Source organism: Sminthopsis crassicaudata, chromosome 1 (assembly GCF_048593235.1).
Source record: "Sminthopsis crassicaudata isolate SCR6 chromosome 1, ASM4859323v1, whole genome shotgun sequence".
Classification (NCBI taxonomy): domain Eukaryota; kingdom Metazoa; phylum Chordata; class Mammalia; order Dasyuromorphia; family Dasyuridae; genus Sminthopsis; species Sminthopsis crassicaudata.
In genome coordinates, this window is record NC_133617.1 from 532,748,956 (window position 1) to 532,767,529 (window position 18,574).

General features: G+C 39.5%; 1 protein-coding gene across 1 annotated transcript; it reads right to left on the minus strand.

Annotated features, from left to right (window-relative positions):
- Positions 1–342: 342 nt before the first annotated feature.
- On the minus strand, positions 343–16,972 carry LOC141550791 (uncharacterized). The gene is given in 7 exon segments (XM_074281787.1): positions 343–566; positions 742–842; positions 1,263–1,470; positions 1,817–2,141; positions 2,143–2,594; positions 2,597–3,836; positions 16,910–16,972. Coding segments are annotated over 7 exon segments (2,613 nt in total).
- Between the last annotated feature and the right edge of the window lie 1,602 nt (positions 16,973–18,574).

Genomic DNA, 18,574 nt, shown 5'->3' on the forward strand with positions numbered 1-18,574 from the left:
AACCTTAGAGCAAATGGTCTTCAGTCTTAATGAACCAGGGGAGTTTTACAACTTAAGGGACTGAGGCAGAACAGTTAAGGAAACTGAGATAGAACAATTCAGGGAAACTCAGTCAGGACAATGAGGGAAACTAGTGCAGGGAAACTGAGGTAGAACAGCTCAAGGAGACTGTGACATAACATTCCACACTCTCTCTCCTAAATGTTCAAATCTTTGAACACCTTCCTCTTGATACCAGGAGGTCTTAGCACCATAATTTTGATCGACTCCACTTGGGAATGGATGAGGCGGACCAGAGTAGAAAAGATGCAAGGTACAGTTAGACTGAGAAGGTTTGGATGGTCATCCTAAAGTCATCTCCTGGGGGTGAGCACCATCCAACACCAGGGCAAAGTCGGAGCGGGGGTCTATAAGAGCCCTGAAGTAGAAGCAGGACGCCAGGGAGGGATCTACTGTCATCGAGGGTTCTGAGCCTGAGTAGTAGGTGGCAGAAAAGAAAGGACCTCCTTCGAGTTCTCTAAAGGTCATTGTCCACACGGGCTTTGGGGCGTGTGGGTTCCCCAGAGCTTTGGAAAACAAAGGAAGGAGGAAGAGAATTAAGAAAAATCCCATAATAGCACTTCCAGACTGTAGAACCAGTGAAAGGGGAAAGGAGCCCTTAGGGGAGGATATACAGACAATTTAGGGCACTCATAAAATAACAGAGTAAATACAATAATTAATCTTCCCAGGGTTTCCCACCCAGTGTCTTTGGGGGACTGCAGGAACGGATCAGTCTCAGTTTCAAGGGGTCATCACCAATCTCTGTTTTCCACTCCGTGGTGACTGCGGATTTCATTCGGCTGTAGTGAATTCAGGCAGGGATTGATTCAACTTAAACAGAATCACAGTATAAGGTCCTTTCCACCTGAGTTCCAGGCCGGAGATAGAAAATTTTTTTTATCAGGACTTCATCACCAGGCTGGAATGGATGCGCTGGTTCAGAGAGGGGAATTGGAAGGGCTTCTCCTAAAAGGTGTGAGATGTCCTTCTGGGTTTTCTGCAGGGCCTGTGAAACTTGATAAGGGAGAAGTTCCCTGACCAAGGGTAAAATAGGAGGTGGCCTTCCAAACAGAATTTCAAACGAAGTTAAACCCAGTCTGTTGGGAGTGCATCTACTCCTCAGTAGTGGAAATGGCAGGAGCAAAACCCAAGAGCTCTGAGTCTCTAAGACAAACTTGGTAAGGTACTCCTTTAGTGTTCTATTCATTCTCTCTACTTGCCCAGAGCTCTGAGGTCGGTAAGCACAGTGGAGCTTCCAATCAATGTCTAGGGCCTTGCTTATGCCTTGTGATATTTTGGCAACAAAGGCAGGCCCGTTATCAGACCCTATGGCCACTGGAAGACCAAAGCGGGGCAGTAACTCATTTAGTATCTTTTTGACCACTATGAGAGCTGTTTCATTTCGAGTAGGGAAGGCTTCTGTCCAACCTGAAAAAGTATCCACAAAAACTAACAGGTATTTGTACCCAGCTGTTGACGGCTGTACCTCAGTATAATCTACTTCCCATCTTTCCCCAGGGACTGTCCCTTAAGCCTGATTCCCATAGGGCTTCCTTAATTCTTTGCATATTTACTCTAGCGCAAGTGTTACATCTATGAATGTAACTTCTGATCAATTGGCTAACATCCTTTATATAATATCTGCTCAATAACTGATGCATTTTCTTTTCACCCAAATGAGTGAAATAATGCAAATCCTTCACCAGCATTCTACTTAATGCTTGTGGAATAAAAATCTTGTCCTCTATGTACCACCAAGCTCCCTCCCTCTGACCTCCCCTCTGAGAAGTGAAAATATTCTCTGATGGGGAGTAGGCAGGTACTGGAGGAAGAGGAGTGATTGCTAAAAGCAAGGAAGAGGTGGGGGAGGAGATGGCGGCTTGGCGAGCTGCTGCATCCGCAGCCCGATTCCCCACTGCTTCCACTGTCTCACCAGATTGGTGAGCTGAACAATGAATAATAGAAACAGAGAAGGGTAACCAGATAGAATCGAGCAGGGAAAGTATCTCTGCCTTATTCTTGATTTCTCTCCCAGTGGATGTCAACATGCCCCTTTCTTTGTAAAGAGAAGCATGGACATGAGCTGTTGCAAAGGCATAAGTGGCTGTCAGTATAGATATTAGCTGATTTTCCTTTTGCTATGCACAAGGCTTGAGTTAAAGCCACGACTTCCGCTTTCTGGGTAGATGATCCGGAAGGGAGGGAAGAAGACCAAAGGGTAGAGAAAGAAGGATAGTCCACCACTGCTGCCCCCAAAACACGGGTGTCCCCCACAACAAAACTGCTCCCATCAATAAAAAGAATCAGGTCAGGGTTTTTCAATGGGACGTCAGAAAGGTCAGGCCTTGCTGACTGAGATTCCTCAAGGAGCTGGAAGCAATCATGCAAGGGGACCGGGTCAGAATTAGGATCTGGGAGCAAGGTAGCAGGGTTCAGGGCAGATGATTTAGAGAAAGTGAGGTGGGGATGGTCGAGAAGCAGGGCCTGATTGTGAGCAATGCAAGTGTTAGAGAGCCACCTGTCAGGGGCAGACCTGAGCAGAGCCTCAACGAGTGAGGTGTGGAGACAGAAAGAGACTGGCCCAAGAAAAGCTTGTCAGCTTCCTTTACCAGGAGGGCAGTCGCTGCTATGGCCGTAAGACAGGAGGGCCACCCAGCTGCTCCCGAATCCAAACACTTAGAGAGATACGCAACAGGCCGTCACCAGGGCCCAAGAGTTTGAGTCAAAACACCCTTAGGGACACCTCTAGCTTCCGCTACAAAAAGATGAAAAGGCTTTGTGATATCAGGAAGAGCTAGGGCAGGGGCCTTGGTAAGGGCGGTCCTGAGACAATCAAAGGCAGCTTGTTCCACAGAGCCCCACACAAGGGGAGCCTGTCCAGCTGTGACAGAATAAAGAGGTTTTGCTATCTCAGCAAAAGAAGGAATCCATAGGCAACAATATCCAGCTGTTCCCAAAAATTCCCGAACCTTTTTCTTAGTAGTGGAGACTGGAATAGATAGGATAGCCTGAATACGTTCAGAAGACAGGGACTGGTGACCAGACTTGAGAATATACCCCAAATAAGACATTTCAAGAAGACAGAGTTGAGCCTTTTTAGCAGAGACCCTGTAACCTAAGCATTGAAGGAGTTGGAAAAGGGCACGGGTTGCCCTCAAGCAAAGAGACTCATCAGGGGTTGCAAGGAGAAGGTCTTCTACATATTGGACCAGAGAGCAATAGGAAGGCTCCTTGCGGAAGGGCTGGAGGTTCAGATGGAGAGCTTCTCCAAACAGTGTAAGAGAATTTTTAAAGCCCTGAGGCAGTCGAGTCCAAGTAAGCTGACCTGAGAATTCCCCTTGGGGATCTATCCATTGAAAAGCAAAGAGAGGTTGACTGACAGGCGCAAGGGGTATGGAAAAGAAAGCATCCTTTAGATCTAAAACAGTATATACGGTATGTGTGGGAGGTAACAAGCTGAGTAGGGTATACGGATTCGGAACAGTGGGGTGAATAGTTTCAACCCTTTTGTTAACTTCCCTAAGATCCTGAACAGGGCGATAGTCTGAAGACCCAGGTTTCTTAACTGGAAGCAAAGGGGTATTCCAAGGAGACTTACAGGTTACTAAGATACCAGCTTCTCTCAATTGGTTAATGTGAACAGAAATATCTAGGAGGGCTTCCCTAGACATAGAATACTGTTTAACAGAAATAGGAGAGGCAGTAGCTAAAAGCTGCACCACCACCGGTACATGATGAGCAGCCAGAGCTGGAGAGTTATTTTCTGCCCACACCTGAGGGAAATCAGCTTGCAGCTGAGAAAGAAGAGGGGAGTGAGCAGGACAGGGTGACGCAGCAGGGGAAGCCACTAAGATATGTTCAAATTGGAGAGGCAGGGTAAAAAGAAGATGTTTCAGACTAGGGGGTTTTAAGGTTAGAGAAGCCTGGTCTTCAGAAAAAGAGATAGTTGCCTGAAGTTTTCGAAGCAAGTCCCTACCAAGCAATGGTATGGGCAGTCTGGCATAACCAGGAACGAGTGGGTTACTGTGCCATGTCCTAGATGGACTGTGCGCTCAGTAGTCCAGGGATAAGAAACAATTTTACAAGTAGCCCCTTGTATAGAGGTAGATTTTGGAGATACTGGACCCAAAGGTTTTGTTAAAGCAGAGTATGTAGCTCCAGTATTCTCCAGGAACTCAACAGGCTGATCCCCAATTTGTAAGCATACCCTATGTTCTCGGGCCGCCTCAGTCTGTCCCTTCTAGAGCAAGGAAGGACATCCCTGGGACGATTTCGGTTTGGGCATTCTCTCTTCCAGTGCCCTGTTTTCTTACAATAGGCACACTGGTCTGAGCCAAATGACTGCCACCCACGGGGCTGGGAAATATTCCCAGGGAAATTGTTTGTTTCTCTCATGGCTGCCACTACTGCCTTGGCGCACTCTTTACCTGTTGTCTTAGCTGGTGTGTCTCAAGTATTAAAGACTTTCATAGCTATCTTGACTAATTGAGATATATTCATGCCCTCAACTCCCTCCTGCTTCTGTAATTTTCTGCATGTGTCTGGAGCAGATTGACTAACAAATGCAATATTCACAGATCTATAGTTCTCGGGAGCTTCTGGGTCAATTGTGCTATAAGTTCGGTAAGCTTCATACCTTTCTAAAAATGCTCCCAGGGATTCTTCTGCACCCTAAGTAATTTCAGAATCTTGATCATGTTAAGAGGCTTTCTAGCTGCAGCTTTAAGACCCTGGAGAAGGTATCTGTGATAAGCAGAGAGCCCAGTACGACCCTGCTGGGAGTTGGGGTTCCAGGAAGGTCTTTCAGAGGGAAAACTGGCTTCAATCTGAGCATGATGCTCTTCTACAGATCCTCCTCCAGGTCCCAGCTTTCCTGGCCTCCCTTTTAATTTTGTCTCAATAAGTTCACAACTTAAACAATTATCAGTTTGCTTTTAAAATACCCAATACATAGAAAAATAACCCAAATTGCATATTGTCCTTAACAGAAACCTTTTCAAAAGGACAAAGAAAAACTATTATTTTTGAGGCTCTTTAAATAATCTCAGGATGACCCAATATACTCTTTCTTAAAATAGCAATTAAACTTTTAGTATAGATCACATTTATGACCATATTCCTCAAACAATAAAACCCATTTTGTATCAAGAATCAAATATTCAATCAATTAACATAAACTTGAGTCTTTCTCTTTAAATCACCGTTTGAAAAAAAAAAAAACCAGTAGGAAACACCTTTTGGGCGGGGAGGAGGAGAAGATAGAAAAGTATTCCATATGGTCACCTTTCCCCCATTCAAAATAATTCTCTCTCTCTTTTTTTTTTTCTTTCCATCCTTCCATTAAAAAAACTTTCCTCTTTCCTTTGTCCTTCAAAACATTTAACTCAAAACTCCACAAATCTCATATACATAACAGGTTAACAAATTAAAAAAATCAGTCCCAGAGTTTGAGAGAGAAAAGAAACGCTTTTAAGAATGGAACTCCTTCTGCCTCTCTCATCTCCCTTAGAGGTAGAACAGGTTTGGGGAGAACCAGGGTTGGCTGGACAGATCCCGAAGCATTGTATTCAACTCCACCTCTAGTACAGGAAGGCGAGAGAGATAGAGGCTGCAGAGAGCGGAGAAATGGGGGAGGGAGTCGGCAAAGGGGCAGGAGTCAGCACTTCTGTACTGGCCATACCAAGGCCCAGTGTGCCGGCAGGAAAAGAAACGGAGGCAGGAGAAGAAACAGAGGCAGGGGAAGACAGCGGCAGAAAAAGAGAAGGAGATAAAGGCCCAGGTGGTGAAAGGCCAGGGTCAGGATTTTCAGGCAAAGGGGAATACAGACCTAGACTCAAATAAGGTGGGGGAAGGGGATTATCTAAGGGGTCTTCTGGAGAATCCTGTAGGACTTTTTTCTCCATTTTTATTTGAGCTGCTGGCAGTTTGCAATTTTCCTTGTCTGTCCTCAGGGACTGTGTGATCAAAACTCAAATACCATTTGTCATGGCCACAGCCCTTAGCCAGGAAGGGGGGTAAGAGACAACTTGCAGCCAAACATCAATATAGGGGTACTGAACCGGATAGCCAGGTTCGCTTGTGACTATTTGGTACACCACCCAAGCTCTTTCCCTATCAAAGCCTTCAGGGGGCCATCCTACCCCAAAAGAAGGCCACTTCTTTTGGCAAAACAGTTTCAGTTTAGTCTTTTTTCACAATATTCCATAATCATGATGTTTAAATGTCTCAGAAAAATGACTAAGAAGACATTCAAGTGGAGTTATTGTTTTTGAAGCAGAGTTTTCCATGATAAGGTGGCTGAGTTAACAGATATAAGGCTATATCACCAGAGGAAAAACTCCTACTATCTTTAAACCTGCTGTTTCTGACAGAATAGTCTAACCTTTCTGTCCCTTATATCCAATTACCAAATTTCTCAATCACAGTTCTTAAAACTTACAACTTAAAACTTAAAAAGATCAACAGTTCCTAAAACTTAAAAGAGCTCTTACATTAATAAAACAGACAAATCACATAGAACATGGAACAAACATTACACTGAACACAGAACAAAACTCACAGAGACTGCAGTCACAACAGTAACAACATAGAAGACAGAAAACAACCCAAAGGATATCTTCCAGCATCCCAGAAAGATACCCTACTCAGAATTTTGATGCCCATTGGCATATTATTATTCTGAGCTTACAGATGCTATAGCATAACCAGACAGAACGGCAGGCCAGGTGTCTAAACGACACAAAACTTATTCTCCCAAGAGCTGAATCAATCAATTGATATGAAGGCGTGTCCACGGCTGAAGAGCTGCTTCTTTTCCCGGAGACTCTGGAGAAATCCAGAGGGCTGATTTTTCTAGGAATAGACTCAGATTCTGAGCCGCCCCGGGCCTTGATGACCAAGAGGTCTCTAATCTCTGATCTCTAATCCCATCCTCAGTCTCTATTATCTCACTGGGACCTCCAAAATGTAATGCCGGAGAAACTGAGGCAAGATAGAGATTAGAGAGTTTTTAATATTTTATTAATTGGAGAGTTTAATTGACTATTCAGGACTCTCGTCTCAAAGTATCCAGTAATGAATGGGAGAATGATAAACCCTTTTATAGCTTTTCAGACAAAGAAAAGAAGAAGAGCGGGAAAAGTTAGAGCTGCTTGGTTTTGTCAGGTGGGGGGAGGCTGTAAATTCTTACTAAAAGCCAGAGTCAGGAAGTTCGAATAAACAGAAGTAAAGACGCCAGTGAAGTATCCAAGATAGTCTTATCTTTTGGAATATTTTAGAGGGGCAGTGTCATAAATTCTTGAGGGCAGAAGGAGCTAGGAGCCAGAAAGTCTGATCTGTTCCTCATCTCCCATTGACAATTTATAACCTTAGAGCAAATGGTCCTCAGTTTTTTTTTTTTTTACAACTTAAGGGACTGAGGCAGAACAGTTAAGGAAACTGAGATAGAACAATTCAGGGAAACTCAGCCAGGACAATAAGGGAATCTAGTGCAGGGAAACTGAGGTAGAACAGCTCAAAGAGACTGTGACATAACAATATAAGCTGAGGATAACAACAAGGTGAGGCAATAAATGAAAAGGAAACCGAATCAGAAAGTGAGGAAAAAACACAGAGAACAGCAAGTTCTTACCTTCTGGCCAAGTGACAAGATTGCTGAGCAAAACCAAATGAACTAGAAAACTGGCCTTCCTGAGCTATTTTTAATCCTCAAGGAAGTATTCATATAACTGCAATAAAACCTTGCCTTTTCTATTTACTGCACTGGGAATTCCAAGGACATGTGTCCTTAGTTTGGCTCAAATGTGACAGTACAACTCTCATTAGCTTTTGAAACCTATTTTCTTCTCTAGAAAGGGAACTCTATAACTCTTTCCCTGCCTTTTTTAACAGAGTATTTGTTAGGAAGGCACTTATTTTTTTCCCCCCTCAATAGTATTTTATTTTTTTGAAATACAAGTAGTTTTCTCCTTTCTTTTCTTTCTTTTTCTTTTTCTTTTTTTTTCTTTCTTTTTTTCTTTCTTTCTTTCTCTCTTTCAATTTTGTTATTTTTTTTAAATTTTCAATAGTATTTTATTTTGCAAACACATGTAAAGATAGGTTTCAACATTTCTTTTTGTAAGACTTCATGTTCCAAAATTTTCTCCCTCCCTTTCTTATTTCTCCCCTCCCCAAGAGAGCAAATAATCTTGAACACTTGCAAAGTAGCAGGTTGTCTTTTCAAGCAAAGCATACTTCCACTTTCCTATAGCTTTACCTCCAACAGAAAGGAAGTAAAGGAATATTGCTTGTTCAGATGAGAAAAGGGAGAAAGGGTTCGCATTTGCTGCAGACACTACAATAGTAGCAAGGAATTTGCTGAGTGGATCCTAGAGCATAAACCCATGGGTTTGTGCAGAGTGTAGGGATTAGGAAAGGGGACAATGAGTGAGTTTATCAGGGATTAGAAATCAGCCCACTAACTAAATTCTTACTTCTTTGGAGGGGGCGGCTCTTCATATCTTAGTTTATAAAGAGAGCTGCAATTATGTTGCCTTTGTGAATAATTCTTATTTTGGGGAACTTTGTGGATTAGAGAAAATGTTTAAAGTCTATTATCTTGCTGATCACATGGTCTAAAAATCTCTCCTAATGATCACTTTATTCACAAATTTGATGATCATTTTTCTCAATTTTTAGTCTTCTTGACTTTACTACATAATTTGATATTGCCAATCAAACTTTCCTACTGGGTATTTTCTCCCCTGTGTATTTTTGTGACACTGATCTATCTTGGTTCCATACCTAATTACTTGACTAATTAATTGCTCCTTTTTTACATTATCAGCAATATCACTCCCCCAAGGTAGATGTCTTCAAACACTCTTTAATTATCATTTATATTCCAGTAACTCTCAGCTCTTATACATCTCCAAGCTTAGGTGCTTTCCTAAGTTCCATCAACTGCCTATTTCATATTTTGTACGAGATGCTCCATAGCCATTTCAAAGTCAGCATTTTAAAAAGACAACTCATTGTCTATCTAGCCCCCCACCCAAACTTCCTTACCCATGTTGAGGACCTGAAGTCAAGTCAACAAATGTATGTTAAACAATTACTATGTGCTGGACACTGTGCTAAGTGTTGGGAATGTAAGTCTAAGTAAAAACGAAGGCAGTTCCTCTTAGCTTACTTACATTGTAAAGGGAGCTGAAAAGTGAGGAAGGTATGGGAGGAAAAGTCTGAAGACTGAGGAGAAAAGTCTGGAGAAGAAGAAGGCATGATTGGCCTGAGTTTTTTCCCTAAACAGAAAAACTGGCAGAACTGACCTACCAAAAAAATATACTGTCGGTATATACAGGGGTATAGCATAACAGAGAAAATTCAAAGTCACAATCTTCATATTAACCTGGATTCTTCACTCTTTTTTTATCTTGCATATACAGTCTGTCACGAAGTCCTCTTGATTCAGTAATCTCAGAAACATATTTCCTTAAATTGTTTTTGAAAAGCTGCATTTCCTTCCCTGAAAGTAATGGTACAATCTTTCTGAGCCAAAATTAAATTTTTGCTCTATCTCATCCCCATACAGAATTCACTTTCACTTTTGAGTTCCCTTGCATCAGCAGCCTTTTCTATTAGTGCTTTCTTTATATTACATCATAGGGATGTTTGAGTGGGAAAAAACAACTTTAGAGCAGATTTAATTGAAAAAAGGCAACATAGTTGCACATTTAGTTTGCTTTCTGATTACTCTTAAGACAATATAAACTTAAAAATTTTTGTACAAATAGCACAAATATAGCACAGATCAGAAGGAAAACAAAACTGGGGGGGAAATTTTATAGACAGTTGCTGAGATAAATGTCTTATATATCAGATACATAAAGAATTTTGTAACATTAATAAGAATAAGAATCATTCCTCAGTTAATAAATGGTCAAAAGATATGAGCAGGCAGTTTTCCAATGAAGAAATTGAAACAATTAAAAAAAAAACAAACACTGTAAATCATCATTTATTTATTATTAATTTTATAATTATAACATTTTTACAACATTATCCCTTGTACTCCCTTCTGTTCTGAATTTTCCCCTACTTCCCTCCACCTCCTCCCTTAGATGGCAGGCATTCCCATATATATTAAATATATTATAGTATATCCTAGGTACAATATATATGTGCAGAACCGAATTTGGTTGTTGTTGTTGTTGTTGTTGCAAAGGAAGAATTGGATTCAGAAGGTAAAAATAACCTGGGGAGAAAAACAAAAAATGCTAACAGTTTACACTCATTTCCCAGTGTTCCTTTTCTGGATATAGCTGATTCTGTCCATCATTGATCAATTGGAATGGGATTAGCTTTTCTCTATGTTGAAGATATCCACTTCTATCAGAATACATCCTCATACAGTGTCATTGTTGAAGTGTATAATGATCTCCTAGTTGTGCTCATTTCACTCAGCATCAGTTGATGTAAGTCTCTCCAAGCCTCTCTGTATTCATCCTGCTGGTCATTTCTTACAGAACAATAGAATATTCCATAATATTCATATACCATAATTTACCCAACCATTCTCCAATTGATGGGCATCCATTCATTTTCCAGTTTCTATCCACTACCAAAAAGGTCTGCCACAAACATTTTGGCACATACAGGTCCCTTTCCCTTCTTTAGTATTTCCTTGGGATATAAGCCCAGTAGTAGGATTGCTGGATCAAAGGGTATGCACAGTTTGAGAACTTTTGGGGGATAATTCCAGATTGCTCTCCAGAATGGTTGGATTCTTTCACAACTCCACCAACAATGCATCAGTGTCCCAGTTTTTCCACATCCCCTCCAACATTCATCATTATTTGTTCCTGTCATCTTAGCCAATCTGACAGGTGTGCAGTGGTATCTCAGAATTGTCTTAATTTGCATTTCTCTGATCAATAGTGATTTGGAACATTCTTTCATATGAGTGGAAATAGTTTCAATTTCATCATCTGAAAATTGTCTGTTCATATCCTTTGACCATTTATCAATTGGATAATGGCTTGATTTCTTATAAATTATGAATTTTTTCAATGTCTATTTTACCCTCTGTTTCCAAAACGTCTGGGCAGTTCTCTTTGATAATTTCCTGGAAAATAGTGTCCAGGCTCTTTTTTTCCTCACATTTTTCAGGAAGTCTGATTATTTTCAGATTGTCTCTCCTGGATCTGTTTTCCAGGTCTGTTGTCTTTCCAATAAGGTACTTGACATTCTTTTCTCAATTGTTTCATTTTTCTGGGTTTGCTTGACTACTTCTTAGTTTCTCCTTGAGTCATTTCTACTTGTTCCATTCAAATTTTCAATGATGTGTTTTCTTCACTCACTTTTTTTTTATATCTTTTTGTAATTGTCCAATTGAGTTTTTATCTTCTATGGAATTTTTTCCCATTTCATCCATTTTATTTTTTAGAGAGCTGTTTTCTTTTTCCAGCTCACTAATCCTGTTTTCCTTGGAGTTGTTTACCTTTTCTAATTCAGTAATTTTATTTCTCAATGATTTGATCTCTTTATCCTCTCTGGATAAAGGCTCTCTTGCCAAGCTTCCCTTTCCTTTCCCCATTTCTCTTCTAGCTCTCTTGTGAGAGCCTTTTTGATTTCCTCCATGAGATGCTTTTGTTTTGAGGAGCAGATCATATTCCCCTTAGGAGATTCCTCTGGAGATAGTCTCCTCAGTATTTGAAGTCTGCGCTCTCTCCATACTGAAGCTGTCAATGGTTAGAGCCCTTTTAAATTTTTTGTTCATTTTGTCAGAGTGGGAATTGAAGAAAGCAAATTGATAAGAGAAACAATTGGTCTAGTTTTTTTGGGGGGATGGGGCTATACAGTGTTTCCAGGCTTCTTCTACAGACTGTGTGAGGCAGTAGCAAGACACTAACAGGACAGCGATGGCTGTGCTGTGTCTAGGCTCTGTGGCTCTAAGAATGCCCTGAGTCACTTCGGGTGGGGATGGGTGTGGCTGGTCTGGAGAGATGGCAGCTTTCAGGGGTTTTATTCTTTACTTCCACTGTTTACACCTTCTCTGCTGCTCCTGGCTTGCTGCCAAGACGGAACATCCACATTGGGGCAAAAGTCTTTTTGCAGAAACGGAAGAGATCACACCCCTCCCTGCTCTGGTCCGGGCTGTGTGAGCTGCCTGTCTGGCTCTGGCTGCCTGCCCTTGGTCTGCACCCAGTCCGTTCCACCCTCCCCTGAGCAAACACAGATCTTTTTTGGCGAATTTCAAGGATGTCTTCTATTGGTGATTATTTGTGGATTTCTTTTCCGGTCAAGCATTAATTCTGAGGCTTGTCATGAAGTAAGTCCTGAGAGAAAACACAGAGCTCAAGCAGCTGTCTGCCTCCATGCCGCCATCTTGGCCAGAAGTCCTAAATCATTATTTATTAGAGAAATGCAAATTAAAATAACCTTGAGATATTATTTTATACATACATAATTGGCTAAAATGAAGTGGAAGCAACAAATGTTGTAGAGGATATGGAAAATTTGGGAGACATTCATTGTTGGTGGACTTGTGAACTGATCCAACCATTTTGAAAAGCAATCTGGAATTATGCCCAAAGAGTTATTAAAATGCCTATAACTTTTGATCCAGCAATACTATTACTAGGCATTCTTTAAAGGTTATTTTTTTTAAAAAGGGAAAAGAACACATATATTTTAAAATATTTATAGATGCTCTCTTTGTGGTGACAAAAAAACTGGAAATTGCTAAGTTGTGATATATGATTGTAGTGGAATACTACTGTATTATAAGAAATGATGAGCTTGATCTTAGAAAAACATTGATAGACTTACAGGAAATAATGAAGAACAAAGTGAACAGAACCAAGAAAGAGAACACTGTATACAGGAACAGCTACATTGCTTTAAGAACAACTTTGAGTGATTAAGCCATTTTGATTATTTTTTTTAATTTTTTGATGGAATTTTACATTTTAGAGAAATTCACTGAACTACATAATTAGTTGCCCCCAAAATATTATGGACATTAACTTATTTTGTCTAAAATTATATAAATATGAAAATCCAGAATTTTGGAACTCTTGGTCTTGGGATTCCCTCCCCCAATGCAGATTATGACTCAACCAATTACTTAGTAAATGAGTTCCAGGGACTTTTAAAGATCTTTGGGGATTAATGACTCACCTTGAGTCACACAATTCATAAATAGTAGAGGTAGGATTTAAAAAATAATAATAACAGCTTTTATCCTGAGCAGTTGCTCTTCTTTTTTTTCATTTACAAAGAATTGTGGTGCAACTATATGATTTCTCCTAAAGGGGATGTGCACACTAGAGGAGAGATACTCCCTCCCCACTACCTCTCATCTCTTACAATAAGTATTCCAGGCCACATTTTCAAGCATTGCTCTTTTTTCTCCTTCTACTCCCATTGTTTTAAGTTAATATGCATTATGGATGATACTGAAATTCTGCATAATGTGAACAGTACAAACTGTTTGAAAACTCCTTTTCATGGGCCAGTTCTTATATCAATTTTAGCTTTAAATAGCATTTTCAGTGTTCAATAGCTTCATTTATAATTTGAGAGGGGTGGCATAGCTGCAATGGTGCATAGTAATTTTTTGTTTGAAATTTGCATTATATATATATATATATATATATATATATATATATATATATATATATATAATATAAATTGATACTTGGCAAATTTTTTGTTTGATCACTAAGGAAGAAGTGTCTTACTGGAAAATAAAACATTTATATATATATATATATATATATATATATACATATATATAATAGCTTTTAAAAAAATACAAAGATAGTTTTCAATATTGTGCTCCAAATTTTTCCCCCTCCCTCCTCCTCTCTTCCTTCCCCTAGACAACAATCCAATATAGGTTAAATGTGTGCAATTCTTCTAAACTTATTTCCACCTTTATCAAATCATTTTGATTATTATAAGCACCCAAATTAATTTTAAAGGACATATGAAGAAAGTTGCTATCTGTATCCAGAGGAAGAACTGAAAAACAAGTATATGAAAAATAATTTTAAATATAGTTTATACACACATACACACACACACATACATATTTATGACTACCCATCCTTAGGGAGTGAAGAAGGGGGGGGCAAGAAAAAAAGAGATGTACATAATTATTTTATATTTAAAAGAAATAATAAGTTTACATAATAGATTTTCAATTTCATGTGTATTCATCTTTTTTTATTAAATTACATTATGAAAGTGCTTGTTTTTTCTTATAAATTAAAAATAAATTAAAATTTAAGACAGAATCTCCTAAAGAATTTTTATCTTGGATACTCCACCCAGGCCTTCTGGATGCCTGATGAGGGTGTTTCAGGTGCAAGTAAAATGGAATAGAGACACAACAGAATTCTGTGAGTTCTCAGAATATAAAGTTAATATTCTCCCTTGAAATATGGAGACAATAATTTTAGTGACTATAATTTTTGTTATTGTGTTTATTTAATTTTTATTGGGTTCTATGGTTTTATTGCTGGTGTGGAAATTTTCTTGATTGATACTCTGCAATCAAATTATTTTTTAACATTCATTTTTAAAATGTGTGTTCCAAATTCTCTTTCTTCCTCCAGTCTCTTCCCGCCCATTGAAAAGGCAAGCAATGAGATGCCCATTATAATTGTGATGACATGCAAACTATTTCTTTGATATGTTGCAAAAAAAAAAGCAAGAAAAATAAAGTGAAAAACAACATACTTCAGTCTGCAGAGTTTATCAGTTCTCTCTATGAAGGTGGATAACATTTTTTTCAAATAGAATCCTTTGGAATTGTCAAGACAATTTCCTCTAATCTATAGCATTATTTTCCCACATAAAACTAACAACTTCCCCACTCTATGTAAAAACACAATTAAACTCGCCTTCTTTACCAGCCTCCTTCCATTCACCCTCTTCATCTCCTCAGGACAAGAAGCCACAATCACCAACTGACAATGATTCTCAGTAAACACCTTTAATCTAACCATAAGCTTCAGACTAGATTACTTCTCTATCATCTTCATCTCTATCACACTGTAAGTCACATGGTCTATCCTAGAAATTCTCAGCATGATACATTCACACAGACCCTAACATCCACCGCTTCTTTAAATCACATTCCTATTTACTATAATCATTCTTGTTTCTGCAAACTACTTATTCCAACTTTTCATCCCATGAGAAGGTGTAGGAATCATATCATTTTATACTCATCAGATGATGATTCGAATGAACCAAGGCAAACACTGCCGCTCTGCAGGACGTCCTTTATAACCTAATCCGTGACATTGGCTTTATACTAACAATGGTATGATTCCTGAGACATCCAACACATCTTCATAATAAACCTGCACCCTAGCATTGCTGGGGCTTATCATTACTGCAACTGGTAAATCAGCCCAATTCGACTTCCACCCATGACTACATTTGGCCATAGAAGGAAGGACCAACACCTATCTCAGCCTACTCTGCTCTAGAACAATGGTAGTAGGAGGTATCTTCCTCTTAATCCACTTTAGCCCCCAAATAGAGACTAACCAAACTTCCCTAAACCATTATACTCTCTTTAGGAAGCATTACAACCTTATTCACTGCCATCTGTGCTATTACACAAAATGACATAAAAAACTGTAGCTACTGGGCTTATACCCAAAGAGATTTTAAAGAAGGGAAAGGAACCTGCATGTGCAAGAATGTTTGTGGCAGCCCTCTTTGTAGTGGCCAGAAACTGGAAACTATGTGGATGCCCGTCAATGGGAGAATGGTTGGGTAAATTGTGGTATATGAATATTATGGAATATTATTGTTCTGTAAGAAATGACCAGCAGGATGAATACAAAGAGGCCTGGAGAGACTTACATAAACTGATGCTGAGTGAAATGAGCAGGATCAGGAGATCATTATATACTTCAACAACAATACTATATGATCATCAATTCTGATGGACATGACTAAATTCAACAATGAGATGAAGCAAATCAGTTCCAATAAAGAAGTTATGAATTGAACCAGCTACACCCAGGGAAAGAGCTCAGGAAAATGAGTACAAACCTCTACACAGAATTCCCAATCTCTCTACTTTTGTCTGCCTGCATTTTTGATTTCCTTCACAGGTTAATTGTACATTATTTCAAAGTCTGATTTTTTTTTGTACAGCAAAATAACTGTTTGGACATGTATACATATATTGTATTTAATTTATACTTTAACATATTTAACATGTATTGGTCAACCTGCCATCTGGGGGAGGGGTGGGGGGAAGGAGGAACAAAAGGTTTTGCAATTGTCAATGCTGAAAAATTACCCATGCATTCATCTTATAAATAAAAAGCTCTAATAAAAAAAATCGTAGCTTTTTCCACATCCAACCAGCTCAGCCTAATAATGGTCACACTTGGCCTTAATCAACCACATCTAGCATTCCTCCAAATTTGTACACACGCCTTCTTTAAAGCAATACTCTTCCTATTTTCCAACTCTATAATCCACAGCCTTAACGATGAACAAGATATTCATAAAATAGGGGGTCTACTCACACTTCTCCCTATCACCTTATCAGCAAGCAACCTAGGCAGCAAATCTATAAATACATCAACACATCGCTCCCATACTTACTGATCTAAGCTGATATGAAAAAACAGGCACCAAAGGCCAGGCCAACTTTCACAGTTCCATATCATCTACCTCTACTTCTACCCAAAAAGGACTTATTAAAACATATTTCTTATCCTTTATAGTCTCTATAGCACTATTCCTATTAATCATGTAATTACAAACCTTGAACAACTTCCAAGACAACCAGAATAGTAATAAATAAAATTGAACCATACAACAGAGATACCCCATTTCAATCCTGACCTACACAATAATCACCCAGCAAATCAAACAACTCAACAGCCATCACAACCTTGAGCTCAGCCGACATCATATACTAAATAACTTCTATCAACAACGTAAGCAGCAACATGCCAAAAGCCACCGACTTCCCCACTCAACTCTCCAGATACTCCTCAGTAGCCATAGCCACAGTATAACCAAATACCACTAACATATCACCCAAATAAATTTAAAAACAATTAAACATAAAAAAGTATCATTCAGACTTACAACAATTGCACAGCCTAAACCCCCACTAGCTACAAGACAAACCCTATAGACAGGAGAAGGTTTAGAAGCAAAAGCAACAAACCCAAAAATCAATAACAAAGACAACAAGAAAATTACTATCATTTCCATAATAATTTTAGTATGGACTCTAAACATAACCTGTGGCATGAAAAACCATTGTTGTAATTCAACTACAAAATCTAATGACCAACCCACATAAAACACATCCACTCATAAAATTCATTAACCACTCATTCAATGACCTCCCACACCTTCCAACATTTCTGCCTGATGAAATTTGGATCCTTACTGGGAATCTGTCTAGTTATCTAAATCCTAACAGGCCTGTTTCTCACCATTATACTACTATACCTCTGACACCCTAACTACCTTCTCCTCAGTAGCCCACATCTGCTGCGATGGCAACCATGGCTGACTAATCTGCAATCTCCATGCCAACGGAGCCTCAATATTTTTCATATGCTTATTCCTTCCGGTGGGCAGCGGTATTTACTATGGATCCTACCTGAACAAAGAAACATGAAACATTGGAGTAATTCTCCTCCTAAGCTGCTGTAGAATACATACTCCCCTGAGACCAAATACCATTCTGAGGGACTACTGTGATCACAAATCTTTTGTCGGCCATCCCCTACATTGGCACCCCTTTAGTAGAATGAATTTGAGGGGGATTTTCAGTAGATAAAGCACCCTCCCCCAGTTCTTCATCCTCCACTTCGTTCTCCCATTCATCATCATGGCACTAGTTATCGTCTACCTCCTATTCCTTCACTAAACAGGCTCCAACAACCCTTCAGGCATTAATCCTGATTCAATTCCATTCCACCCATATTATACTATTAAAGATGCTCTTGGCCTAATTGTACTTCTCCTTGTGCTTCTTATACTAGCCCTATTCTCACCAGACTTATTAGGAGAGCCAGACAACTTCTCACCAGCCAACCCCTAAACACTCCCCCTCACATCAAGCCAGAATGATACTTTCTATTTGCATACGCCATCCTCCGCCCAATCCCCAATAAACTGGGTGGCATGCTGGCCCTGCTAGCCTCAAACCTAGTTCTCCTAATCATCCCCCTTGTCCATACGGCCAACCAACCAAGCATAATATTCTGACCAGTCTCCCAAACACTATTCTGAATCCTAACCGCCAACCCGCTAACACTTTGTATCATTGCATAGAATAAAGTAGCTAAGTTTTTCCACGGTTAATCCTCACAATAATATTGCTACTATGTTGTACAATGTTTTCCAGATTCTGTTCACTTTACTTTGCATCAGTTCATCTAAGTCTTCCCAAGTTGTTCTGAAACCCCGTCTCACCTTGTCATTTCTCATAGCACAGTTGTACTCCATCACAATCATATATCATAACTTTTTCAGCATTTTTCAATTGATG